This window comes from Colletotrichum destructivum, chromosome 10 (genome assembly GCF_034447905.1).
Source record: "Colletotrichum destructivum chromosome 10, complete sequence".
NCBI classification, from domain to species: Eukaryota; Fungi; Ascomycota; class Sordariomycetes; order Glomerellales; family Glomerellaceae; genus Colletotrichum; species Colletotrichum destructivum.
This window is the reverse complement of record NC_085905.1, coordinates 783,619-809,976: the sequence shown is the minus strand read 5'-3', so window position 1 is coordinate 809,976 and position 26,358 is coordinate 783,619. Positions and strand designations below refer to the sequence as shown.

The 26,358-nt window shown below is 55.5% G+C and overlaps 10 protein-coding genes across 10 annotated transcripts; 6 read left to right on the top strand and 4 right to left on the bottom strand.

The window, feature by feature from the left end:
• Positions 1 to 1,096: 1,096 nt before the first annotated feature.
• On the top strand, positions 1,097 to 1,725 carry CDEST_14538 (Putative PAT complex subunit Asterix; the record flags this gene model as incomplete). The annotated part of the gene is made up of 4 exons (XM_062930694.1): positions 1,097 to 1,133; positions 1,204 to 1,315; positions 1,446 to 1,543; positions 1,622 to 1,725. The coding sequence occupies 4 exons, from the start codon at positions 1,097 to 1,099 to the stop codon at positions 1,723 to 1,725; spliced, it is 351 nt and encodes a 116-aa protein (XP_062786745.1).
• Positions 1,726 to 2,283: 558 nt separating this feature from the next.
• On the top strand, positions 2,284 to 3,596 carry CDEST_14537 (Putative Ap4A phosphorylase 1/2, ATP adenylyltransferase, HIT-like superfamily). Its single transcript, XM_062930693.1, has 2 exons — positions 2,284 to 2,520; positions 2,675 to 3,596. The coding sequence occupies exons 1-2, from the start codon at positions 2,398 to 2,400 to the stop codon at positions 3,593 to 3,595; spliced, it is 1,044 nt and encodes a 347-aa protein (XP_062786744.1). The 5' UTR covers positions 2,284 to 2,397; the 3' UTR covers position 3,596.
• Position 3,597: 1 nt separating this feature from the next.
• CDEST_14536 (Putative molybdenum cofactor sulfurase) lies at positions 3,598 to 5,823 on the bottom strand. The gene has a single exon (XM_062930692.1). It carries the CDS (start codon positions 5,632 to 5,634, stop codon positions 4,213 to 4,215), a length of 1,422 nt encoding a protein of 473 aa, XP_062786743.1. The 5' UTR covers positions 5,635 to 5,823; the 3' UTR covers positions 3,598 to 4,212.
• An 821-nt stretch (positions 5,824 to 6,644) lies between these two features.
• On the top strand, positions 6,645 to 8,772 carry CDEST_14535 (Putative major facilitator superfamily, MFS transporter superfamily). The gene is made up of 2 exons (XM_062930691.1): positions 6,645 to 7,301; positions 7,388 to 8,772. The coding sequence occupies exons 1-2, from the start codon at positions 6,860 to 6,862 to the stop codon at positions 8,293 to 8,295; spliced, it is 1,350 nt and encodes a 449-aa protein (XP_062786742.1). The 5' UTR covers positions 6,645 to 6,859; the 3' UTR covers positions 8,296 to 8,772.
• Positions 8,773 to 8,830: 58 nt separating this feature from the next.
• Positions 8,831 to 10,418, bottom strand: CDEST_14534 (Putative S-adenosyl-L-methionine-dependent methyltransferase superfamily; the record flags this gene model as incomplete). The annotated part of the gene is made up of 7 exons (XM_062930690.1): positions 8,831 to 8,885; positions 8,937 to 9,356; positions 9,414 to 9,551; positions 9,601 to 9,638; positions 9,697 to 9,851; positions 10,023 to 10,090; positions 10,192 to 10,418. 7 exons carry the CDS (start codon positions 10,416 to 10,418, stop codon positions 8,831 to 8,833), a joined length of 1,101 nt encoding a protein of 366 aa, XP_062786741.1.
• Positions 10,419 to 10,724: 306 nt separating this feature from the next.
• On the bottom strand, positions 10,725 to 12,189 carry CDEST_14533 (Putative alcohol dehydrogenase, zinc-type, GroES-like superfamily, NAD(P)-binding domain superfamily). Its single transcript, XM_062930689.1, has 3 exons — positions 11,958 to 12,189; positions 11,172 to 11,899; positions 10,725 to 11,106 (listed from the first exon to the last, which is right to left on the bottom strand). The coding sequence occupies exons 1-3, from the start codon at positions 12,104 to 12,106 to the stop codon at positions 10,925 to 10,927; spliced, it is 1,059 nt and encodes a 352-aa protein (XP_062786740.1). The 5' UTR covers positions 12,107 to 12,189; the 3' UTR covers positions 10,725 to 10,924.
• Positions 12,190 to 12,411: 222 nt separating this feature from the next.
• On the top strand, positions 12,412 to 14,672 carry CDEST_14532 (Putative FAD/NAD(P)-binding domain superfamily). Its single transcript, XM_062930688.1, has 5 exons — positions 12,412 to 12,813; positions 12,895 to 13,148; positions 13,202 to 13,918; positions 13,992 to 14,367; positions 14,425 to 14,672. Exons 1-5 carry the CDS (start codon positions 12,690 to 12,692, stop codon positions 14,610 to 14,612), a joined length of 1,659 nt encoding a protein of 552 aa, XP_062786739.1. The 5' UTR covers positions 12,412 to 12,689; the 3' UTR covers positions 14,613 to 14,672.
• A 3,465-nt stretch (positions 14,673 to 18,137) lies between these two features.
• CDEST_14531 (Putative aspartic peptidase A1 family, aspartic peptidase domain superfamily) lies at positions 18,138 to 20,311 on the top strand. Its single transcript, XM_062930687.1, has 4 exons — positions 18,138 to 18,761; positions 18,826 to 19,074; positions 19,135 to 19,432; positions 19,487 to 20,311. Exons 1-4 carry the CDS (start codon positions 18,548 to 18,550, stop codon positions 20,106 to 20,108), a joined length of 1,383 nt encoding a protein of 460 aa, XP_062786738.1. The 5' UTR covers positions 18,138 to 18,547; the 3' UTR covers positions 20,109 to 20,311.
• A 522-nt stretch (positions 20,312 to 20,833) lies between these two features.
• On the top strand, positions 20,834 to 22,441 carry CDEST_14530 (Putative glycoside hydrolase family 17, glycoside hydrolase superfamily). The gene is made up of 3 exons (XM_062930686.1): positions 20,834 to 21,344; positions 21,440 to 21,840; positions 22,031 to 22,441. The coding sequence occupies exons 1-3, from the start codon at positions 21,076 to 21,078 to the stop codon at positions 22,267 to 22,269; spliced, it is 909 nt and encodes a 302-aa protein (XP_062786737.1). The 5' UTR covers positions 20,834 to 21,075; the 3' UTR covers positions 22,270 to 22,441.
• Positions 22,442 to 23,354: 913 nt separating this feature from the next.
• Positions 23,355 to 25,168, bottom strand: CDEST_14529 (uncharacterized protein). Its single transcript, XM_062930685.1, has 2 exons — positions 24,207 to 25,168; positions 23,355 to 24,142 (listed from the first exon to the last, which is right to left on the bottom strand). Exons 1-2 carry the CDS (start codon positions 24,359 to 24,361, stop codon positions 24,127 to 24,129), a joined length of 171 nt encoding a protein of 56 aa, XP_062786736.1. The 5' UTR covers positions 24,362 to 25,168; the 3' UTR covers positions 23,355 to 24,126.
• Between the last annotated feature and the right edge of the window lie 1,190 nt (positions 25,169 to 26,358).

The window sequence follows — 26,358 nt, the reverse complement described above, 5'->3', positions numbered from 1 at the left end:
TTCGGATGCAGGCATCTTAGCTGGCCCCCGATGCGGGGGTAGCTGCACACATACACACACATGTAAGGGTCGCTGTGCTGTGCCTGGCAATGCCTGCAGAGTGAGAGCGGCCGGCCTGATTCTCGCGGCCGCAGTTGGCCCGCCAGAGCTACGAGACTTTCCGGCGGGTCAGATAGCAGCAGAGTATGTACCATCGTCAGGGGGATGAAGCAACACATCTCCAACTGGGACGGAGAAGACGCCGGAGCAAGGCATCTTGCCCCCCCGCCTCTCTTGGCCAGGTCCCTCCGTTGGCCGCATCCTCCGAGACCCCCCTCCGAACCGGCCTTCAAGAGAGTTTCCAGGGTCGCTTGTCATTGACTATACTTGCTTATGCTTGACTTGCCTGCTTGGTCCGGATCACCAAGAATTGAATTTGACCGTGACCGCGCATCGAACTCTGTTGATAAAAAATCCCTTGCATACATCGTCCTTGCCACCACTGGCGAGTACAAGTCCAAGTATGGAATGGCAAACTGAGTAGCCGAGACGACCATTCATGCCCCCTCCTCCCGTCTCTCGGCCCTTGCACTCCTCTCTTTGGTCTCATTCTCTCGAATCTTGGGTCTTTTGGTGGTTTATCGGAGCCCGCGACTCTTGTGATCGTGTGATCGTGTGGTGTGGGTGTTGGCAAAGGGGTGCAACTTGTCAGATTGGCAATTGCATCGGTTCGTGGGGCGGGTCGGAGGGGCCGCTGGACGCGCCTCGCTCGCTGGCTCGGAGGCTGCACACACACCCCTGGGCGTAATGAAAACGACCCCCCATGGACATAACGTGCCTCTGGCCGAAAGTGTCAGTGGGGCCACCTTCCCCTTCCCCAGCTCACTCTGCCTCGATTGTCAGGTGTCCACCTTTGTAATTGCGCCGTCACTGGGGACAACTGACGGTCACTTGGGGAGAGCTTCAATCGCGCAGCGCAGCCAGTCAGTCAGCCCAGATCCAGATACAGATTCAGATCGTCCAGTCCACTGTCTCCAACCCCCGTCCACAGCTCGGTTGTTTGCACGTGCCCTCCTCGCAACAACCACATCGTCACCCAACCATACCATACACCACAATGGCTTCGAAGCGGGATATGCGCCGGCCGGATCTGAGTATGCAGCAATCCTCATCCCCGAGTTGTTGCGATGGTGATGGTAGCTAACTGAGTATTCCCTCTCGCAGTCGTTCCCTACCAGGAGCCCAGGGCCAAGGGTGACAGCACCGAGCTCTCCTCCACCCTCTCCTCTACCCTACCGATGGCCGCTATGCTCACACGTAACAAGTTCATCGGATGGTACGCGCGCACTTCCCCCACATTGGCATGGAAGCTCCTTTTGCATCCGTTGCAGTTCCGACCAGCTGCGGCACACAGCGCTGTGGTCTTGTGATCGTACCCGAACAGCCCAGCTAATAAACAACCACAGGGCCTCCGTTGTCTTCAGCATCCAGACCTGGCTTGGCGAGAGCGAGGAGACCAAGAAGAGCTCCGCGACCCCGGGCTACTTCTCCGTGGGCATGTCCAGTATGTTCCTTCCCCGCCCCACCAGTTGTCGGTCGCCCGCCGTGTTCAAAGACAGAGAAACTGACACAGAGAACGCAGTTATGGGCCTCGCCGTGAGCTACCTGCCCCTTTTCCTGCCTCCCCCCGTCCCGAGAGGCGCCGCCACTGGCACCGGCCCCGCCGCCCCCGTTCCTCCTGCGTAGACGCGATACCTCGTTTGGAGACTTGGTTGGTGAGCACGCGCCGTAGTTTGGAAATACATGATTTGGAGACGTGCAGCGAGGCATGGCGAGAGCGAGATATAATTCTTCAAGGCCACGAATATCGCTTGACGAGTTGATGACAGCGTCACGAAGGAGTTTCGTCGTGCTGGACGGGGGAGTCGGAGAGACCAAAATAAACAAAAGCAGCTGGTTGGCAATTTGTAGCATAATACCTCGGAAACCCAGAAGCCATGCGGTGCAATTCATTGTCTGGCGGTTGATACTCAAATCTTTAATAGCATCAAGTACAGCATCATCTCCTAGTCCTGTCTCATGCTTAGTGAGATGCTCCAAGAATTCGCAGGGCATTGGAGGCAGAGACATGCCTGCTGCGCGGTGCGCATCTGCAAGGGAGCAAGCATGGTAACTGCTGTATGGTGTCGTCATTCGCGCCGGCCAATAACCGCCTCTCTCGCTGACCGCAACCACGACTCACGACTCCAGCTTGGTCCCGTCGACGGACCGCCTTCGCAAAGGTCATCGTTCTCCAAACTTTCGAACTGAACCTGTACCTTGATGGGACGCTACTGAACACAAACCAATAAAGCGTTTGTTTCAGCGGCTCCCGTAGTGGCTTTCCACCCTCGTCGGCATTGGAGTTGACAAAGGACGATGGGCTCATCCACGGTAGACGAGGCCTCGGTCTTGGCCCGGTTCGATAAGCTCGTCAGGGAAGAAATTGTCATGTACGAGGAGGAAATGGAGAAGATTTACCACAAGGACGGAGGCTTCAAGGTACACTTCCCTTCCCCCTCCCCAGCCTCACTTGCATCTTACTTTTCCACCGTCTGTCACGCAGGCGGCTGTGCCGTTCTTGCTGTCTTGTCGATGTTGCCTCTTGCGCTCTGCGTATGAGTACCAGGAACTATTGAAATAACACCATCACCAGTTCGAGTTTCGCATCACCGCGGCTCTGAAGAGCAAGCCCGCCGCCGTGGGGCACAACGCCGAGCTGGACGACGCGAAGGCCGGCGCCGACGGCGACTCTGAGAGCCCCGCAACCGCACCCGCAAACGGGACGCCCAATGGCCGGCCTCCGCGCGGCATCGAGTTCGACGCCGACGGCCGCATCCCCGGCGGTGATATCAGCATTGAGGGCTACGAGATCGGCCCCGTCCGCGACACGCATGTCCTCGCCTTCAACAAGTTCTGCGCCTACCGGCCGCACCTGCTGCTCATGACGGCCGACGGGCGGAGGAGGCAGTTCGAGGCGCTCGACGGCGCGGACCTGGCCGCCGCGAGGGAGGTGCTGGGGGGGCTCAAAGGCGGAGGAGCGGCACGCGGGCGGCGGGAGTACCTGGTCATCTACAACTGCGGCAAGAACGGCGGGTGCAGCCGGCTGCACAAGCATATGCAGGTCATACTCGCGCCCGAGGCCATCCCCATGTGGCCCGACACGGCCGGTTCGGAGGGGGCGGCGGCGGGAGCGGGACAGGAGCCGCCGTTTCGATACCTCATCTACCGGTTCGCCAGGTCCTCATCCGGCGACGAGGTTGGAGGGATGCCGTCGGCGGACGACTTGGTCACGGCGTACCGGCGGATGCTCCGGCAGGCGACGGAGCTGATTCCGGGACGGGACGCTGTCGTCGAGAATGACGAGGACGGCAAGAGGGTGGCGGTGCCGCATAATGTCATCCTGGGTCGGAGGTGGATGGTGGTCGTTCCGAGGGTGACCGACGGGGTGGACGGGGCCGGCGTCAACGCGGCGGGGATGCTGGGTGTCGTTTGGGCCTCGGAGGGAGGGACGGTCGAGAAGTGGAAGAGGCTAGGACCGAGGCGCGTGTTGAGAGAGGTCGGTGTTGGAAGATGAGAAAGAGTTCACAGGTTGCAGATGATGCCGAGGTTGTATAGTGCGGAAGGCCTCGGTGTATACGACAGGATGATGGAACGGAGTTGAAGAATCATGAGTTATAGAGCAAGCACTGTAGACAGAGATAGATCCTGGGCGTAGAGAGGATATACACAGCTACACAGGAATCAGAGGGCCGACTCTCGACTCAGGGCTCGCGTCGTGAGATTGGGAGGAAGCTTGTGAGTGTGACAAGATTTACCTTGGTCTGTCAGCTAGGCTTGTCTGGGAATCAACATGAGCTCCCGTCCCCTCTGCGTCAGATGCATCTCTTGATCCACAAAGCAACTCTTTGCCTGTGGTTTAGTGTGTTTCCGGTAGTGGAGTTTGTGTATTTTGGTGGTGCAGCCACGTTATGATCTCGTCGATACCAAGGCCGCTGGGTGCCGATACCACCGACAAGCGGAAGACATTTGGAAGATACAAGCCACGAAAAGCAATAGATCTCTGCAGGACCAGCCAGAGCATACGATCTCATGGGATGCCAGTGTGCTTGGCTGGTCAGTTCACACCATTTCACGCTCGATATCATGCCCTGGCTGTCCTGGGACTACGCCTCTCTCTACCAGCCAACCCCTCTAGTAGTCGTTGCCAGTGGCCCCATACAAATGCGACCCCGTCTCAAGGACCTCAATTTCGTCGCCGACTTGGACGTACAGCCCCTTGCCCTGGCTCTCCGCCTCGTTCAGGTCCGCATCTTCAGGCACGCAATGCATCCCAATGTACCCCAGCGCCTTGGGGTTCCCCGTCTCCGGGGTGCGGTGCTCGATCAGCGTCGTGCTCGGCTGCGGCTTGCCCTTCTTCTTCTCCGCAGACGGCGCGTCCGAGTCGAAGGTCGCCGTCTCGAGGTTGACGTTGGGCATGGTGCACCGCGACGTCCGGCAGACGACGGACAGCTTCGGCGACACGGCAGCCCGCGGCTCCGGCTCCGGCTCCGGCTTAAAAGCCCCGCTCGGCGGCCTCCCGGGAAGTATCCGGCAACGTTTCCACGACTCCTCCGCGAACGCCGGCGCGCCCGTGATCCAGAGGTTCGCCCGGAAGCGGAGGGCGTTCAGGGGCCGGTTCTCGGCGGGCAGGAGGGCGGACACGGCGTGGACGGAGGACAGGCTGTTGATGTTGACGGGCTGCTGGTCGGTGTAACCGTGAACCGCGGGCGAGCCGATGTGTTCGAGCGGCGCCAGGTTCTTGTCGGTGCGGACTAGGGTCTCCGGGGTGCACCGCGTGAGCGTGAGGCCCCGGTTCTCGGGGATCGCCAGGAACCTCTTCAGCTTCGGCAGCACGGCGGCGACGGCGGGGATCTTGCCCATGTCGAGGCCGCTAGCGTCGCGCGCATGGATGCCGAAGGTCCTGAGGTTGATGTCGTATTCGTCTGCCAGGGCAGGCGTGGGCTGCAGAGGCACGACGCATGAGACCTTGGGGGCTGCTGAGGGATCCCAGAACGCCTCGAGCCGCTGTACCCAAGACGAGGGATCCGGGTCCGGGAACGTCACGACGACACAGCCGCCGGCCTGGACCAGCGGGTCGCTCCGATCGGCGTCCTCGCGCGGCACCCAGATCTCCGTCTGGATGTGGCACATCTGGGGCTTGGTGCGCTGGCTGATGAACTTCCACAACACTGTTCCGGTATCGGGGTCGGCGGCCTCCGTGGCCAGCGCGAAGCACCTGTCATACAGAAACCCGGTCTTGGTGAGAAGGGCCCGGCTCACCTCGACAAAGCCGCACGACTTGATCGGGTGGAGGTAGATGGACTTGATCCGGACCGGTCCAGTCGTTTTAGTAGCCTCTGGCGCAGCGTACTTGCGGTCGAACTGGTCCGCCATGTTGCTCTTGCGCACGCTGATATCCCGCAGGTGCCTCAGCTTTCTGCGCGTGGAAGCTGCATCTCCATTGTAGACGATGAGAGCCAGGCCAAGGCTCATCAGCAGGACGGGGGTTATGACTGCGAGGGCGATAGTGGAGGCCTCGAGCCCTTGAAGGGCCCGGAGTATTTGAAGTAGCATCCTGGGACACGATGTCTAACAGATCTCAGTATTAACTTGATTTGCCTAGAAGAACGGCCAGCGGCTTCACGTTGCGGCGTGGCCAAAATCCTGGAAGACGACAATTTGGGTTCACAGATGAAGGCGATGCCGTTGAAGAGAGATCCGGAAACCGGAACAGCCACGTGATTGTAAGCTGGTTATGTGGGGCCTGACTACTAGCTGTGCCTTGACTGCCCTTAAAGCTTGCTAGGGAATTAAAAGAAGAGGAATAAAAGAGGGAAGGTATCTAATAAGTGAGGTTTGCTATGAATAGTCTGTGTAGTTCCATATCTGGGTTTGGTGTGTTTTGGCCTTTCTCTAAGGTCTTGTCGATTAGGAGACAACTATGTAGACAAGGTCACAGGAACATGTCTTAGAGAAGGAGAGGTCAGCAATAGGCGGTATTACCTTGATATCTCTACATCATGGATCCATAACAACCTACAAAAGAAGAATCCAACTATAGCCATAACAAAATAGCACTGCCCTCTCTATATCTCCTTTCCCCTTCCTTATTCCGCTTTCGTTCTTCTTGTTATTCTCCTTCGCCCAGCTCATCGCGTAACGTTGCAGCGCCGCCATGGACCAGTTTGACACTTCAATAAATTGGGGAAACAGGCTTGCGGTGAGCAATAGCCGGTGGGAGGTCCAAACGAACTTTCGGCCCATCCTTGAAATGCCGATAGCGACACCGTCTATGAGTCAAAGCCAAAGCCGGAGCCGAGGCCGGCGCTTGAGCCGAGACCGAAGCCGAGGCCGACATGTCAGTCTTCGAGGCGTGAATTGCCTTTTTGGATAGGGTACCATGGTCCATGGGCTAATGACTATTGGCTGCTTCAAATTGTTTGTCAAGATTAAAGTCAATCCGCGGGTCCTGTAGACCACATGCCAAATACCCGGACTGCTGAGGCGTGTCATTGACAGGGCGCGCATGACACAGAACATACAGGAACTACTGGGGAAAATCGAGACTCGAGAACCAAGCATGGATGACTTCTTAAACTACCACCATTGACGACTCACCAAAGTGCCTTAACACTAACGCTTAGAGGCAGAGATCTAACGGCAAATCCCGGCAATGCCTGCCCAGTGTTTCTCTTGGTTTTGACTACAAATTGACGCACAATTCTCTTCGGTGTAAACTTTCATTGTCTGTCATCAAACCATATCTTGTCCCATAGTTGGCTGGTTGTGCACATCAGTCATGGCTTTGCAACCGCAATCCTCTGGACTCGACCAGCCATCCCCTGCCGGTACCACCCGAGACGTCACAAGCGCCGCCCACGACAAGGAACAAGAAGCAAACCCCGAGCCCCCAGCCGAAGGCCCGTTTCTGAGCTCCGAAGACGAGTACCCAGAAGGGGGCACGCGAGCTTGGTCAGTAGTGCTAGGCTCGTGGTTCGCCTCCTTCTCGGCATTAGGGATCTCGAACAGCGTTGCAACCATCCATGCCTACATCAGCTCCCACCAGTTGGCCGGCTATAGCGAAGGCCAGATCGGATGGATCTTCTCGACGTACATGTTTCTGATCTTCTTCTGCGGGATCTATGTCGGGCCCATCTTTGACAAGTACGGATCGAGGTGGCTGATATTGTCCGGAACCATTTGCGTCGTTGCGGCCCAAATGTTGCTGAGCATCTCTACGCGTTTGTTCTTCCCTAAAAACCCCCTGACCCCTTCCCCAAGTGTTCCCCCAAACGACCAAGTGTCCTAATTTGTTCAATTGTCAAAGAGTTCTGGCATTTCATACTGGCCTTCGGAGTGCTCAACGGCATCGGCGGCTCCCTCCTGTTCACGCCCTCCCTCGCCGCAATCGGCCATTGGTTCCACCACCGTCGAGGCCTCGCCACGGGCATCGCCACCACGGGGGGCTGTTTCGGCGGGATAGTCTACCCCATGCTGCTCCGCGCCATGTTCGAGCGCGCGGGGTGGGCCTGGGCGATCCGCACCGTCGCCTTCATCGTCCTCGTCTTCTGCGGCGCCGCGATTCTGCTCATCGATACGCGGCTGCCCTCGGCCCCGGACGCATCGCCGCACCCCGACCTCCGCATCCTGCGAGACCCAGCGTTCGCCTTGACCACGCTCGGCATCTTCCTTCTCGAGTGGTCGTTGTTCATACCCCTCACCTACATCTCCAGCTACGCCATCCACCAAGGCTTCGATCTCGACTTCGCGTACCAGATCCCGACGATCCTCAACGCCGGCAGCGTGGCGGGTCGGATCCTCGCCGGCTGGTTCGGCGACTTTGCCGGCCCGTTCAACTCCAACATCCTAGCCGTTGCCCTGAGCATTGTGGCCTGCTTGGCCGTGTGGCTGCCCGCGGGGTCGTCTACGTCAGGCATCGTTGTGTTCGTTGTCCTTTTTGGCTTTGCCAGCGGAAACAACATTAGCATTAGCCCCGTTTGTATCGGGAAGCTCTGCAAGACGGAGAATTACGGGCGCTATCAGGCCACAGCGTACACTGTGGCTTCCTTCGCTTGTCTCCTGGACATTCCTATTGCTGGCGAGATCATTTCTGCGCAGAATGGCAGTTATTGGGGGTTGATCTTGTTTACAGGTCTGATCTATGTCCTTTCACTCGTTGCGTTGATGGCTGCCAAGGTTAGGTGTGCAGGGTGGAAGATCACCGCCGTGTTCTAGGTTATCAGCGGTGCTGAAGAAAGAGAATAGAAAGGGCGTGAATTTGATCGCAAGGCGAAGGCGGACAAGATGCCTGAAGATGTACGCTTTGTCCAACAACCTGCAATATTTTAGCAAGATTTGGCTCGTCACAACGATTCGTTTCAAATTCGAGATTCAAGTCGTCAGACCCCTTGGATTCTTTTTCGAACATCTGAGACTGTGTTTCAGGCGCGATGGAAACACAATTATTTGGGGAGACTGCGGATTAAGATATTGTATGCTGTGATTGATAAAGGGCCAATACCCTGGTAGACAGTATTAGGTGCCTTAGATAAAGCCAACTTCACTTAGTATAAAGACTTCGCCTTTTGCATAGTCGGGATATTCGCATTGTTTCTGAAAAGTGGACAAATTCGCAAGTGTAAGATATTCTTAACTCCCATCAGCTGAACTAGTAGTTGAAGGAGCAATTCATTTTCTCTTTATTCGTTCTAACCTCTTGCATGTTCAGTTAGAACCATGAAATGAACGAACGAGATCCGAGGCTCAGATCTCAAGCGACAGTAGGCGATTTTGGCGTACTGGACTTCCTGCCATAGACCGACCATCTGTTCAATTTCAGCTTGACTTCGAAGACAAGACATTGGATCTTCACTTACACTGAGAAGTATGCATGGATCTGCTTGTTGGCAAGCTCCTTGCGCACATCAACCATGAATACAATGACCTCCTTGTTGGACCAATTCAGCGCTCTGGTGAAAGGTGCCATGGAAACACCCTCCCATCCAGCTACGAGGTTATCATGGCACCATGCACCCAACTCCTTGTAGTGCGCATCCTTAGGCCACGAGTTCGTATGCCATTTGAATTTCTGGGCTGTGACGTCCTCGAAGCCCACACTGGTCATGATTTCAGCCAGGTCCTCCAGCTTCAGAGGCGAGCGTCCAAAGATAGTTGAACATTCATGGATCAACCGAGTCGACTCCAAGATTGCAGAGTCGTCTTTGAGAGTCCCGTCGTCTGACTGCGGGAAGAGGTCGACCTCGTTCACCTCAAGATACCCACCAGGAGCAAGGTTGCTGACTTTGTCAACTAAGCGGGTTCAAAGTTTCCTTGTAGCTGTCATGTCTACTCACTCATAGCACTTCTTGATGTAACTGGCACAATCGATGATTACCGCCTGCATGTTTCGACTGTGTATGTAGTTCAAGGGCTGAGAAAAGATCCACGGCTCCTCGAGGTCATCAATCTCAACCCTCACGTTCGTAGGCATACTAAATATGTTTAGGACTGTTTCCAGCACACTTTCTGGGTGACACGTACTAATTTGGCCAAGTAACAGAAAGATCGACGCCGATAACCTGGGGAAATTATCAGCAAAGCCTTAGGTGCCTCGAAAAAGGGGGGGTCGCCATCAACCTCAGCGTCAGGGTGTTCTTCGCCGAAATCAGTTGCCCAGATGCCAGTGCCTGTACCCGAATCAAGAACGCGTCCTACGTTCGACTTCTCTTCGTTTGGCGGGGCAGGTCCAAGCCGGTTGCCAAAAGTTCGGAGGAACATGTTTTGCTCCAAATCTTTGGCAACAAAAGCGTGTCAGTCAGGATCCCGCATCGACTCATGTGAGGCCGTTTGACGCGGCAAGTAACCATACCCAGTCGATCTAGCTCGCGCTAATCGTTGGGAATGAGTTATTCTACAGTTGTAAGATTTTATTACAGCATGGCAGGTTCCAACAAGACACTCACTGCCGTTCTTGTACGCGTGGTAGGTCCGTCCATTCTCAAGCCGGTAGTCCAAAACCGAGCTTGTTACGCTGGTGGTTGATGATGCGTTGTTCTAGTATCACTTATATTATCAGATTTGCACGTAGGGCCCAAATCAATGCAAATTCCTTCTGAAGCATGCTCTACTTACGCTTCCAAGTGCCGACTCGTCGTCATCTGTAAGCTGCATTCAAGGCGAGGGTTAGAAAAGTGTGCCGACGGCCCTGAAATTCTCCAGACCTGGTACCTCTTCGGGTCTTCGGGGATAATCACACCAGCATTGTCGCCGCCTTCGTCAAGAGTCAGTTGAGCTGGTGGATCCGACTCTGGAGGAACCGGTGTGTTGTTCGCAGAAACACGAGTTTCAGGTTTAGACATGTTGACAGAGTCCGGGGATTGACAGTCTGTGGATGCTCTTTTAAAAGTTGCCTTTGATGGATAAACATCTTGAACGCGATCTGAGGACGTATATGTACACTTGGGTTGGCAGCGGTGTGGTCTAATAATGCCCCTCATCTTGGCAAATAATTATGTGTGTTTGCGGCAAAGTCGCCCGATGGCAGTGACATCTTCGGGCCATTGGCCATATCAAGAATGCGTCCATGGCAGAACCAACGTTATTTGGGTTTATATCATGCCGCAGGCACGTCGACCATCCAGAAGCGGAAAATTACCCACGGGAATGATCGATATCACATTTCATCTCTCAGTTGACTGCATTCAGGCCACAGTGTTCGTTGGACTACTCATAGGCGGAGTTTATAACACCCAGTGCCATCTACTAATTGTATCATCTTTGAGGCTATTTAAGTGTTCGTGAAGGAGAGGGAAACGGGAGAGCAAATATAGAAAGAAAGAACGAGTCTTGAAACAAGCAAACTGTCTCAGAGACAGCGGACGACGGCCCTCCCAAGTATCTGCTCTCTCGCAAGCCGATCTAAAATATCTGGGACGTCAGAGAACTTGAACGGTTCCACGATTGCCCGTACAATTCCTTTACTCGCTGCTTGAAGCAACTCGGACATTTGCTCCTCCGTGCCCACCATGGCGCCTTTGATCGTCAAAGCTTGTAAGTTTGTGTCAGTTTCACTGCCTGATACCTCGACCAAACGTGCCGCAAGGAAACCATACCTTTGATGGCGCATTTAGTGATCGAAATCGGGAGTTGGAAATCATTGTGTGGTAAGCCGACGCAAACAACCGTGCCCATGGACCTCACCAGTTTGGGGGCAATCTTATAAGCGTCCTCAGACCCGGGGACGACAATAACGGCGTGAGCTCCCTCCCCAGTCAAGTCTATAACCGCTCTCTCCACATCATCAGCTTCGTAGTCGATGTAGGCTTCTGCTCCTAGGGTCTCCGTGAACGTCCGCTTCTCATGCCCAGTATCCACCGCAATGACGCGAAGCCCTCTCATCCTGGACGCGATTTGCACACCAAGATGGCCGAGCCCTCCTCCCGCGCCTTGGATGACGACCCAATCACGACGAGACAGGTCGTTGTCCAGCATCGAGACTGCGCCCATCATGGTGAGACCCGCGCAAAGCAACGGTGCCGCCTCTTCGTCGCTGATGCCCCGCGGTATCGGGGTCAGATACCGCGAATCGGCAACGACGTACTGCTGCAGCGTTCCCGGTCGTTGTTTTCCCGTGTTCAACTGCTTCGGGCAATTGTTGGAGAACCCGCGGACGCAGACAGAGCATTCGCCGCAGGCCCTGTACAGCCACTTTACTCCGACTTTTCGCCCCAAAAGAGACTCGGGGACGTGACCGCCAAGCTTGACGACACTGCCGATGCCTTCGTGGCCCACGATCGGGTCGTACGAGCCCCAGCCGCGGAGAGCCCGGACTTCTGATCCACTGGCAGGACTTCATGAGTTTCGTCATCCGGAATAGCGACGGCTTATACTGGACTAACCAAACCCCCGTGAAGCTGAGTTGAACAAGTACTTCGTACAGGCCGGGAGCTCCCACAGGTACATCTTCGCGGACCACGACCCTTGCGTCGAGGCCCGGATCCTCGATCAGGACTGCTTCCTGCAGTGTAGGGATGTCATTGGGATTCATTTTGTGTTAAGAAACGGAACCGCGCTTTGTTGAGTTGGGCGCATTTCACATGGATGTTGACACTCGGCGGCTACGTCTTCAACGGGCGGCGTGGTTGCTGAGAGAGCTGTGTTGGGGTATGTGTTCCCCCGCGCCGGCAGAGGAGCTCGGCAGTGCATACAGCGCCGGAATTGCGGAAATGATGCCGGCGCCCGACCTCAAGTCGACAAACGATGGCCGAATCGACGTTCCAAACCCAATCAGCTTGCATACGGAATGAGTTCGATCAGATACGAGATTCTTTTTCTTTGCCGTTCAGACAGCCTGGTGACTTTCTACATAAACGACGTCGACGTCAAACCCGGCCTCTCTGCACCGGTATCCGGCCTACCTCCGTGAAGCGGAGTCGCCTGAGAACGGCCCCACCTACTTGTAACCGAGGGATTCCACGCCCCCCAGCGTTCAGGAAGAACGTTTTGCCCCGTGCACTATCAACCGCCATTCAGTACATCCGAAGCATTGAGTCATTCCATGAGGGAGGGTAGATGATTCGGTCATTTCGAGGTTCAGGTATCACATCAAGGTTCCGGTATCTCATCCAAACATGTCGCCGCCTGAGGAATACGACATCGTCGTCTACGGCTCGACCTCCGGCGCCGTTGCGACAGCCATCCAAGCTGCGCGGCTAGGCCGCTCGGTGAGCCTAATCTCCCCGCAAGAACACATCGGTACGTGAGGATTCTCCAACTCGACTCGTCGAGACGAGCTGCCGAGGTGTCACGGAAGAAGCCAGCCTCACGTCTAAGCAGGCGGCATCCAGGTGAACGGACTCGGCGCCACCGACATTGACAACCAGGCCGAGTTCCAGAACAGCACTGCGGTGGGCGGTCTAAATCTCGAGTTTCATCGGAGAATCAGCGCGCACTACGGCCGTCTGGACCGCTTGAACGAGGTCGTGAAGAAGAGGCTCAAGGTCCCCGAAGTCTGGCGGTTTGAGGCGAGGGTTGCCGAGCGGATCATTAGGGAATGGCTGGATGAGCATCGCTCGATTGCCATCATCAGGGTATGTTTTGGCTGCTTCGTGCCGTCACCATTCGAAGGGCTCGACTGAACTAGGCATGCGTAGTCTCGGCTGAGCGAACCCGGCGTTGTCCGAAGGGATGGCAACACGATCAAGACCGTCCAGCTGGAAAACGGTCTAATCATTGCCGGGAAGGTAGGGGATGCCTCACGATCATAAGTGACGGTTTGACTTATGGCGACCAGATATTCGTGGAAGCCTCCTACGAAGGCGACCTTTTGGCGGCCGCCTCGCTTTCCTGGACGCGCGGCCGCGAACCAATGGCTACGTATTCTGAGTCCCTCGCTGGCGTCCGCGCAGAGACGGTCTTCTGCCAAATCGACGTCGACATGGATCCATACATGCGCTCGGGCGACCCATCGAGCGGTCTACTGTACGGCATCTCCGACGAGCCCTTCGGAACCCCCGGCGACGGCGACTTGCACCTCCAGTCCTACTCATATCGTATGCCTCTCACCGACGACCCCGCAAATCGGGTGCCGTTCACCAAGCCAGAAGGATACGACCCGGCACACTACGAGCTTCATCGGCGGTTCATCCAAGCTGGCGGCGAGATGTACGCGCCGAAGAAGAGGATACCCGGGGAGAAGACGGACCTGATCGGGTCCGAAGGAGCCCTCTCGACCGACTTGGTGGGCATGAACGACGAGTGGCCCGTCGCGTCGCACGAGCAGCGGGCCCGCATCCTGGATGACACGGCTCGGTTCACAAAGGGGTTCTTTTGGTTTCTCGTAACAGACGAAGCAGTTCCCGTGAGAAGCAGCGTCCACCCCCTTGCCCCTTCGCACCGGGCATTCACGCAGATAGTTCTAACAGAAACGCCAGAAATGTTACCGGGAAGAGTGGTCGCGGTTCGGCTACTGCCGTTACGAGTTCCCCGAAAACGGACACTTCCCCCGCGAGCTCTACGTGCGCGACGCTCGGCGCATGATCTCGGACTACGTTGTCACGCAAGCGGCCGCGTCGGAGGGCGGCGCGCCTCAGGTCCCGGACCCCGTGGCCGTGGCGTACTGGCCGCCGGACATGCACAGCGTCCGCCGCGTTCTTCGGGACGGGAGGGTGCGCAACGAGGGCTTCATCTTCAAGGACCGCCACCGGTGGCGGCCATTCGGGATCGCATACAGAGCGCTGGTACCCAGACGTACCGAGGCGGTCAACTTCATTACCCCGACGTGCCCGAGCTCTTCTCACGTTGGCTATGGTGCGCTATCATGTCCAAACCCGCGTGTCGTGGCTGGCTAGCTGATAATCGATTAAGGGGCTATACGACTGGAACATCAGTTCTATGCTTTGGGACAGGCGTGTGCCAACGCGTGTGATGTAGCCATCGAGAATGGGTACACGATGCAGGATGTGCCTTATGAATTTCTCAAGGACAGACTGCTAGAGCAGGGAGTTGTGTTGGATGCAGCCGCTGTCGGGGTCCCCTCTTTCGGCAACATGTAGAATCGAAACAATCATTGAGCTTGGAAACCAGAGTGCACGGATGCATGCGATAATATTCGGAGACTGCACCGAAGTCCACAGGCTTGCAGCTCAAAAGCCACTGTATTCTCGATTTGCCCCGAGTGATTTCCGGTCGCTGAATTTGCAGGACACCAGTAATGCAATCTCAGCACATGTCGTGATCGAGGTTCCCGGACGGTCTCATTCGTCGCCCTCGTCGTCCATGTGCTACGTGGTGGAATCTAGCCGTATGATGGAACACAGCCATAGACGAAGATGGCGGTGATGAACCACATGAGATGCTACGAGCAAGTACAGCACCAGACACAGAGTGGTACATGGTAGCGGGCGGGATGGGGCTGGGTGAGGCTCCTCCATCATTGCGGCAGCTCGCTTCGGTAACCAACCGTCTCAGTCTGAGAGGCTTGGGAGTGGCACATATTGTCTTGCCTGCAAACTGGCCGCAATATGTCAGACAGCCTAGTCACTATTGAGCCAGTGGAGACGGCTGGGCGCAGTGATTAGCCTAGGCCCTGATTGAGAGACATTGGAGCTTCAGCCGTTTTCTTAACGAGCTGGTAAGGCCGATTTTTCAACGGTGACCCCTTCCCCCTGTGTGACGACGACAAAGAGTAGCTGAAGGCGAAGTCGTCCCGTTGGGTTCAAATATGTGGCTAGTACGCCCGAAAACTGATGACGTTGGCAACATATAAGTGAGGGCTTCCGGGTTCCCTCACACAACTAACGAAAGTCTCGATCTGTAAATGGAACATCGCATACGATATTTAGAATGGGCTGATGAGTGATTAAACTCTTACAAAAATAACCTTAGTCTATCGACTGCGCTGAGCCGGAACGAGACGCGGGAACTTGGGTGGGGCGCATGCCGCATAAGGTGTTTTGTGTGACAGATCGGGTTGTGGAAGAATTAAGGTTCGACAAAACCTTTTGTTAATCGCAGCTGTAGTCGCAGGGGGATGCAGAAGCAGATGCGGGTGAACCGTGATGTTGCGTCGCACGAGGGAATGGCAGATCAATTTCGTCGACACGGGAGCCAGGGATGCCATGTCTTGTCATTGGATGACGTGAACAATCTTATTGTGCCGGAAGTCTGTCCAGGGCGAGACGGCCAAGTGCGGAGTCACCGTGACGAAACTCCAAGAGGTTTCGTTAAAACGACGTGGCAGACAAGGCTGCCGCATGTCGTATCGGTGGTCTTCAGCTGGCTGCACACGCACACCATAAGTCTGGATTCGCGACTCGGCAGAGCTCCAAGCCCCCTTCCGTATTCCGAATCTGGCGATTCTGCCTCAGGGCTGAGAATTAGCGCAGGGAGAATAAGAAACTGACTGGGCCCCGAAGCCGCCGAGGAAGGCGAGGCACACAGTATGAACGGAAGCGCCGTTCAGTGGGCATCTTTGAATCTTTCAAGGCGATGCCGGAAGGCATCCGCGCGGACGAAGATAAAATCGTCAGATGGAGAAATACTGAGCCGAAAGGACTCCGCTTCAACCTCGCTGTACCAAATCAACAAAAGGATGACAAACTGGGGCTGGGATAACCGGCATCTAACTTCTCCATAGAATGCTCCATGTCAAGGGAGATCTGCGCGCCCCCCTGCAGATTCTGTTGCTGAGCTAGCTGGATTTCTCGAGGTGGGTGACTGGAGGTGTATTGGAAATCATGATTCGTAAGGCTCAGTACGCGCCGATGCCAAGGTCCTTGGACGGCATCGCGGGTGCCATAGCGAGGCAGAATCGGCGGTCCTGTCTCATCCGTTTGAAGCGGGTCGTAGTGGCTTTCTGGCTGACGCCGCCTACGCTAGCCGGAGACAGCTCACGGGGGCTTATGGCATGGAGGCGTGGCCGAATCGCGGCGGCAAGCTGCTCTGGCTTAAGCGACGTTGACCGACTCAATTCGCTTTGTTCTCGCACATGCAGGCCGGTGATAGTTGCGTCCTCCAAGAAAAAGATCCCATACGTTGGGAGGAGGACTCGGTTGGGGATGGTTCTCACGACAGACGGATAGTTTGTGCGTCTAGAGTATGCGTGTATTCGTATCGTGAACGCTCGGCCACGGCGGATGGTTGGATGGCAAGCCAAGCCTTGCAAATCATCTCTGGCATGGGCTCGTGGTGGACCACAGCGAGGATATTAGAGTGGGAAGATGGCATAACCTTGGTTGGCAGCGCGTGACGGCCAGACGGCGAACAGTCTTGCCCCCCAGATTTTGCCTGTTAGGACTCAGAGGAGCGACGAATGACAGAAGGGCGGGCGAATGTCGTCGTAATGCACTTGCCAAGGCTTCCGCGGGTGCCACTGGTGTACAAACACGCTGCACTGGTGTCGAAGGCGGCAGAGTGGGGGAGGGAGGCAACCCGCCAATCGGTCTGATGAATCAGCCCAAGGTCAGCTGCACTTGCTAGAGTGTGTGCATTGCATGTCTGCCATTGCAGGCTCGCAGCGTGCACATTTAGGGTGAATGAAAGCTGCTGAATGGTTCATGCCGAAACTCCGACGGCTTCTTTTGGGAGGCTGTGCACGGCCGCTACTTCCGTTGCCACGTCTGGCGCCGGTTGCTGGCGGGAGTTTCTACCTGGAAATTAGTCTGGCGCGCCGCCTGAATCCTGCTGGAGGGGGAACGCCGTTGTTGTTGATGTTGATGCCTCTCGGTGGCATGGAAACTGGAGGAAGAAGAAAAAATAAATAATACTGACGATGAGCAAGAGAGGGCTGGTAGATTGGTTGGCTCCAAAGATGCGAACATGCCACATCCTGGTCCTCAGCGGACTGCTACAAATGTAAGGAAGGGTAAGGTTGCTTTCGCGGAAATGTACGTACTTTTGCTCACTCCCCCCCTTTTCCCTTTTTTGACAATCCAAAAAGTCAACCTCAGCGCTGGGTACCTGGAAAGAGCGGCGTTTTTGTAATATTGGTTGGTGTGCGAATACTGTATTCAGGGGCTGTCTACTGCGTTCAAGCCACTCCCGGTCTTGCGTCTCGGCCTGTGCCTTGTTCCTCTTTCCAGTCAACAAACTGGCTTTGATTGAAAGCAAGTCCCCGTAGTTCTCCAGGAACGGACGAATGGCATGGGCACGTGGCTGGCGGTGGCTGTCCAGAAGGAAATGGTAATCCTCGTTTGAGACAGCCAGCCACAGGATTGAACTGCGCCAGCAGAGTTCGGCTGAGCCCAGCCACAGGGGGTGGAAAGGCTCCTTCACAGGTCTGCTTCGAGGATCTTCCATGTAGTTTTTTGCCCAAGTCGTGCAGTAAATATACCTACCTGCAGTGTGTTAGTCATGTCAGCACCAACACCCACACAGTGCAGCGCAACATTACCGCCTTCTCAGGTTCTCGCCCCCTTCCTCCTTTCCAGCTTCCAGCTTCCTTCCCAGCTTCCCCATAATTGACCCCGATCCAGTGAGGTCACCAACCGGGCAGGGGGACGGGGCTGCTCCCGCGTCGCTCCCCTTCCCGGGTTGCTGCTCCCTTTAATTGTGTCTGCCTGTCCTTCCCTAGTGATGTAGCTGGTGTTGACGTTGCTGCAGCTGCTGCAGGGCGCCTAGACAAACACTTCCCGGTCGACTCCTTGGCCTCCCATCTATCCACCTCACTTTCATCCACACACTCGTCTCCTAGTTCGCGCTACGAGTCTGGGCGACCAATTTGCCAAGCACAACCACCACCACAGTCGTTTAAAAGCATTGTCATCCCACTCTTTTTCTTGGGCATCCCCCCCCCTTCTCGAGCTTGTTTGTTGGCTTGATTTGTCGATTTCGGTTTTGGGCTTGGGATTCCGCATCTGCATCTACAACAGAAACAAACTCTTTGGTCGATTCGTTTCTTAGACACTCCCGACGTCGCACTGCTGCCAGCCGCATACCAGGCAGATACCCACCAGTGACCCGGACAGCAATTTACACACCAGACATCGTCATGGCAGCCCGCCTGTTGCCTCTCGCTGCTCTCGTAGCGAGCGTGTCCGCGGTCTCGGTTCCCCGCGAAGAAACGAACACGAGTCCCGGCGTCCTCTCGCTGCCTGTTTATCAGGACATTAGGATCCATCCATTGGAGAATTTGAGGAGACGACAAGTCACAGACACGGATGCTCCGGTTCTCAATGTCACTTCGACAACCTACTTGATTGAGCGTACGTGCTGTTGCTCTCTTTCGCGTTTGCAATCCTTTTGCCTCTTGCTAACTCGCTTCACTAGTCATGATCGGCACTCCCGGCCAAGACACCAAGGTCGCCATCGACACCGGATCCTCCGAGCTTTGGGTCAACCCCAACTGCGTCAATGCCGGCAGTAACGCCCAGACACTGTCCTGCAGAGCCAACGGCCAGTACGACCCGCAAGATTCGTCATCCGCGACGATTACTAGCCAGACGGGCAGCATCACGTATGGCAAAGGGAAGGTCATTTTGCAATATGTCAACGATAATATCGCCATTCCCGGCAGCGGTATGTTGACATACCATTACTTCCTGTTCAAGTTGCATGAACTGATCAAACATTCAACAGACATTGCGCTGCGGAGAACCTACTTCGGTTACGCCACTGACAGTATCGACCTTAACAGGGGTATTCTCGGCCTCAGCTTCGGCGAGGCCGTCAACAACACTGGCTACCGTACCGTTGTTGATGAGATGAAGGCACAGAACGTCATCGAGTCACTGACTATGGGCATTGCGCTCGGAACCAAGGACGAGAAGACGGGTAGCGGCCTCATCTCTTTCGGTGGTGTCGACACCAAGAAGTATAGCGGCAATCTGCACACTGCGCCCATCCTTCCGCCTCAGAACGGTGAGAACCTGTATAGGTGAGCTACATGCGACTTTGTCTGCCACGCCGGCTCGTCTAATCTTCCTCTCAGATACTGGGTCCAACTCGACTCGGTTGGTTTGAGCAAATCCGGCAGCAACGCCAAGACATACTCCAACTCCAAATTCCCCGTCTTCTTCGATACTGGAGCCACCCTCAGCTATCTTCCATCGGCCTTGGTCGATCAACTGGGAAGTGACCTGGGCGGTCGCCTCGACTCTTCGGTTAACATGTACGTTGTGCCGTGTAACTCCCGGGGCACGATCGACTTCAAGTTTGGCGACTATACGATGAAGGTGCCCTTGTCTGAGTTCATCTGGCAAGTGAGCAGTAGCGATTGCGTCCTCGGTGCAGACAAGGCCACGGACGGCGCCTATCTTCTTGGCGACTCATTCCTCCGTTCGACATATGTCGTTTTCGACCAAGAGACACCTGCTCTTCACTTCGCCCCCTACGTCAACTGCGGTACCAACCTGCAAAAGATTCCCCTTGGCGACAACGCGGCCGCCCGTTTCACTGGCGAATGCCAGGCCGGTTCTAGCAACGGCGGCGGCAGCGGTGGCGGCGATAGCTCGGGTAACGATGAGAACGCTGCTGGCCGCTCGACAGCTGCTAACATTTGGATTGCAACCGGCGCTCTGTTAGCTGTCCAAGTCTTCATGTCCTTTCTTTAACTTGTGTATATAATTGAACGGCTGCAAACACTGCATGGATCGGGCGTTGGGGTGGGATCAACACGGTCGCTGCATCCATGATTAAACTAACGGCGATAATGAATCGGGCTTCCTGTACATGGTGGATTGCTTTATACCCTCTTCCCCTGTCATGGGACAACATAGTTTCTGTTATTGATTAATGAACATGCGGGGCCGAGTACAAGGCACCGCGATTATTCTCAATTCATAGTTTTCCCATCGTAGTGAACGATCTGCTTTGGATGATGCAATGCCTCCTGTTCTGAACAACTACGGTCTTCGCAGTTATCAGCCTCGAATCAGCACATGACGTTGGATGAAACAGTCACTGTTGCCGACAAAAAAAGGGAAATAACATGGCATGGACAGCTGAGCTTATGAGAATTGCAGCCGGCCCAGAGCGGAAGGCAGACTGCGGGCGAAGTCGAAGGATGGCGAGAGCGAAAACGACGACGAAAGTGCCAAAGCTCCTGGCACATTTAGTAAGCTTAGGGGTTGGAAAGCACCGAAGAAGAGACGATCGCTGTGTGTTCTGTTCCACTGGTTCGTCCCGAGTCGCGAGGGAGGTGCGGGATGCCAAGCTTTGACCCTGGCTGCATCCCGCTCTTTCCTGATTCGGACATGGCAGGAGGAGAACGCTCACTTCCTTCCCAAACTAGATGCTGAATGCCCTCACTCGTGGAATGGGCTGTTACGAGGAACACATTCGAATGACGAGGTTCCGCCCATCCCCCGTCTTATTGTCTTATTGACAAAAGTCGTCTTTCTTTTCTCCTCTTTTGCATCAACCTAAATCCACCCTCCATCGTCCCTCTGCCTCAATTATTCAATAGTCTCTCTCTCCTCCACCTGTAAAAGATACCTCGAATCATCTCATTCGCAGCCAGCACCTCAAACGACTCTACATAGGCTGATACTCGTAAGCCTTCGCTCACCAAAAGCTGCCATGCATCTCGCGTCAGTGATCGCCGCCACCACCCTGGCGGCAGCCCCTGGCCTGACTCTGGCTTCCGGTTCTCTGGGCTTCGCCCTCGGTGCGAAGCAGCCAGATGGCCAATGCAAGTATCAGGCGGACTACGAAGCGGACTTCAGAGCCATTCGCGATGCCTCGGGCAGCAGCGTCGTGCGCATCTATGCCGCCGATCAGTGCAACACGGCCCAGCAGATCCTCCCCGCTGCGAAGAAGGAGGACTTCCAAGTGATCCTAGGCATCTGGTAAGTTTACTGCCCACCATCGATAAGCTTCTCATCCCCCGACTCCGTCAAAGCTTAGAAGGGGAAACGCGGCACGTTCTGACTCGGACGGGCAGGCCCGATACGGAGGAGTCGTACGCAGCCGACAAAGCTGCAATCCTCCGCCATACCCCCGGGTACGAGGCCCAGGTCTACGCCATCACCGTCGGCTCCGAATCCCTGTATCGTGGAAACTTCACGGGCGTCCAACTCGCAGACATGATCAAAGACATGAAGGCATCGGCACCTCACTTCAAAGTCGGCACGGCGGACAGCTGGAACAAGTACCAAGACGGCACGGCCGATGCTGTCATCAAACAGGCTGACATTCTGCTCGCCAACGCTTTCTCGTACTGGCAAGGCCAGACACGCGACAACGCCACTGCCTGTTTCTTCGACTCCATTATGCAGGCGTTCGGGCGCATCCAGAGCGTCAGCGGATCGACCAACAAGCCCGAGCTGTGGGTGGGCGAGACTGGTGAGTCTGATTGACGCGCTTTTCGTCACCATTGATCCATTCCTCTGATCGTTTGTCGACATTGTATATGTCATCTTCTCTGTGCATCGAGCACGTAACACGGAATACCTTACATCTCACTCCGTGCACTCCCACCTGACCATGCCGCAATGATGAAGGTCGGATTGCTGACTACCCCGATTGAGTTCAGGCTGGCCCAGCGACGGCGCAAGGTACCAGAAGGCCGTCCCCGGACATGACAACGCTCAAGCTTTCTACGGCGAGGGTGTCTGCGGCATGATCAAATGGGGCTTCAACGTCTTCTTCTTTGAAGCGTTTGACGAGCCCTGGAAGCCCCATGCCATCGGCAAGGACGGCAGCGAAGCGCCCGAGACACACTGGGGCGGAATGAAGGCCGACCGCAACGCCAAGTATTCGCTGAAGTGTTAAACCGACCGCCAGCGAGAGCCCACGCAAACGATGGCAGGACATGATGGGAGATTTCTTTGCCCGAAACGGGAGGGGAGGCATTTCAGATGACACGGGCCAAGGGCGAAGGTGATGATCAAGCCGCATCGTGGGACTGTAATCAGTAGCCAAAGAAACGAAATTTAGTAAACACACTTTGTTTCCTCATCTGGTAATCGATGGAATGAATTCGATGAATGTTCCACGCGAAAGGGGACGGCGATCGGAAGAGACGGTTTCTATTTTTCGAGCATCTGACGCGTCTTCGTCTGGATGTTGACTCGTCTCGGGACCGAGACTTACGAGGCCCAGGTTTCCTGGTCGTCTCCCAGGCACATAGGTCAGCCAAGCTTCCGGTGATTGGAGAAGATTCATCGCAACGTCCAGGCGCGGCAGAGAGTGTGTGAGGTCGCCTACGCGGATTGGCCCATGGGCTAGCTAGGCTTAAGGTTCTTGAGGCTCTCGTGTGTAGGTTGTAACAGGTTTTTTTTTTTTTTTGGCGGCGGCGGCGGCGGCGGCGGCGGCGGCGGCGGCGAATTGGTCAAATGGCTGAACGGTCACACGGGTACCTATGGCAAGAAAAATACGAAGAGGAGAGGGGAGGGGGAGAGGGCATGGGCGAAAAGAGGCAGGCACCCCCCCTTCGTCCGATACTCTGGAACGCGGTGAGGTCGGGACGAAACGCACACGGGCGCCGATGTTGGTGGTTCTGAGGCAGCTCGAGCATCAGTGCGTCCAGGCACGCGAAAACCCAAAACATGGTCCGCCACGAGCGAGGCTGCGGGAAAAGTGTATCGGGTTCGGTTTATCATTTATTTGCTACTTGCGCGCGCGCACGCGCGTGTGTGCGTTAGTGTGTAAGTGAGTATTCTTCCAGGAGGGCGAGTTTGGGTGTGTTGAGTGGCGTGACGGCCCAGCCACTAGGGGGAAGGGGATTCGTGTTTGATGGGCGCCGTGGCTTGTCTGGCATGAAGCGTGTCAAACACGACTGCTTCAAGCTTGAAATTCTTGGCTGTTAGTGAGGGGTAAGAGCGGTCAGACAAGTCAAGTGAGAAACGGAAAAGAGGGGGGGATTTTGTTCAAAATTTATTCATTTTCAATTAATGTGAAAAGTGAATAATATGGTTAGAAGATTCTAGTTATATGGTGAGATAGATGAGAAAAGGGGAGTAGGATGAGGGGGGATATCGGTGGTAGGAATAAGAAGTAAGAAAAAATGTGGTGAAGAAGAATGCCAAGAACCATACACGCGGCATCATCGGACGTCCGAAGTGGGAGGCCGATGACTGCGATGTGTACGGAACTTGGATGCACATTAGTTTTGTTTTTTTTGTCGGTGAAGGGGGAAAAAAAGTCCTCCACCGAAAGTCCGCCCTTTTCCGCTTTCTCTTTCTCTCTCTCCTTCATGATTGTGAAAATGCCCAATACCCAAAAAATAATGAGATGTCGCTGATGCTGATGATGGTGCTGATGATGCTTCGTGAACCCGTCACTGAAAGTTGTGGGATTTTCATCCTCCGCCTTTCCTCCCGCTGCTCATCCATCGTACGAGGGTGACACGAAGGCCATACCCTCTCCCCTCCCCACCGTCGTGGTGGAAGAGGTAAGCCTTTTTTTTATACGATGAAGCGTGGCGGAGGAGGTGGTGGTGGTGGAATCATTTTGAGAAGAAGACGGTTCATCGGAATCGCCGGAGCAACAAAAAAAAATGAGTGCTCGCGACGAGCTCCGGCCTGTCTTCTTCGTAATCCCCCTCCTCATCACACGGCGGGATAGAGTGTGATGATCCTTTACTGCGGGGCCTAAAGTTTTCGCTGTCTGGCCGGGAAGGAGTTCTTTTCATGACCTTAGTGGTCTGGAGAGGGATATGTTAGTCGGGGCGGTGAAAACTGTGTGAGAGAAGGCAAGAGAATACTCACGCGCAGCCCTGGGGCGTGACGACGCCGAAGAAGCAGTCCCCGGATACCTTCTGGTCTGGCGGGATGATTTGATTTGGGCGGACGGGGGTGATCACAACGCCGGCGGCCGCGAGGGACGCGCACAGCGTCGTCAGAAGGGCGAGTGAGACCTTCATCGTCGGCGGATATGTGTTGTGGATATCGCGAGATGTGGCGGGCTCCGTCGAGCTGGTTTCCCCCACCAATCTTCCTGTTTGAATGCCTTTTTCTTTTCTTTCCTTTCTCTTTCTAGTCGGATTTCCTTGCTCGCCTTTTCCTGCGGTCCTCCGTAGCGAGCGGAATTTGTATGATTTATCGTCGTCGTCGAGCTAGCGACGATATCGTGAGCGTAGTTGAGCGAGGGCAGTTGTTCGGTCGGTCAAGGTGCATATACCGGAGATGCACCAGATGTATAGGTTGATGAGCGAAAGGGCGGAAGGTTTTCTCTTCTTCTCGGGATTCAGACCAGCTGGGAACAGGATGTCGAGGCACGGGGCGGGCGCTTGATGTAAATGAGTGTTGTAGGCGGGAGTGTGAGTGTGGGTGTTTGTGTGTGTGAGCGTGCAGGACGGGCGCACTGGGTTGCCGCAGCGTGCAGGAAACGAACGAGGCGAGGATGCAGGCACGAAGTTAAGAGAGATATGGGGAGCGTGTGTAAGCGGATTAGACTTTCAGCGGGAGAGGCGTGGGTGTGGGCGGGATGTCGGTGTTAAAAAGAGAAGCGAGCGAAGAGCGAAGTGGGTGCAGATCTCTTGGCGTGCGTGCGGTGCCGTGCGTGAGGAACCGTGTGGTGTTGCGTGGTTGGTTGACGTCGGGCTGGTGTTGCTGATGGTGTTTTGGATAGCCGTGAGACGAGGCAGCATAAGGTGAGTGAGTGAGCGAGGAGAGCGTAAGAGCGTGAGAGGAGAGAGGGAAAAGAAAAGAGGGACGCGGGTTTGTGATATCGGACGATGATGGGCTGTGACGAAACTCGTCTCGACAGGGGTCGTTGTGGAATGTGGCACAGAGGTGGGTTGAGGGCGTGAGGAGGAAGGGAGAGGGAAGTCTGGACGGATAGGTAGTCTATGGATACGGTCTAGTGTGAGAGGGGGCGGCTTCGGAGACGAGCGAGGGTGGTCCTCCCAAGGCTTGCCAAGCAGAGGAGGTTATTGAACCGCAATCGATGCTAAGCATTCAAGGGAGCAGGGGGCATGGCTGCGGTTCAGTGTTCGATGGGCTGAGGACCAGGGGGCCAGAGGGAGAGACAGAGAGCAAGAGAGAGAGGCTCCCCTCCCCGTGGAACCCGTTTGGGGATGGAGGACCGAGATGAGTGGGTGGAGTTTCAGGGTGTGAAACCCATTGCAGCGATGCGGGATTGCGGTGAGAGTTGAGGGCGGGGAATGATTCTAATTTATTGGGGCCTGGAATGTCATGCCGGCGGGCGAAAGCCTCTTCTTCGGTGTTGCGGCGCGCCTAGAATCCTTGGGACGTGGGCTCTCGTGATTTACACGAGATTTGCGGCGCTTCGGTCGAAGGACGAGGATGAAGGCACAGCATCCATCTGTCTTGCGCCGTGCGTCTGCGCTCGGGGGGAGGGGGGCTCTTTGAGCAAAAAAGAAGGGAAATGAAGAACGAGAGAGGCGCGGGTGCAGAAGCGCCCAAGCCGCCGTCACGGTCGCCGAACAAGAGACGCGCGAGATCGTTAGAGAGGTTCGGGTTCCAGCATCGACCACGGGACCGAAGGGAATTAAGGTTGTGAGGTTGGAGGGTAGCACGCGGGCGATTGGACAGGCGGCTCAGGTACGGGCGTGAGTAAGCCCCAGATGTTCTGGAATACGTTGGGGATTAAGCGTAGGTGGTGTAGCATAGCACAATAGGCAGTAGGTAGGTAGGTAGGTTACTCACAATTGCGACAAGACGGCAAAGTCGGCGACTGCACTCCGAGTTACCGTTTGACCGTTGCCCCACCTCCCTCTCCACTCCACTCCCCTATTTTTTTTTTCGCAGCTGGTGAGCAGTGATTGGTTCTCAATGATGATATGCGATACGCCCGAATTTTCTGCACACCCATTCAGGATCGCGCCCTGGCGCTTCTCCCGGGATGTGGTGGGGCACCTGTCTCGTACGGGACCGAGGATGCAAGGGGGAAAATGAG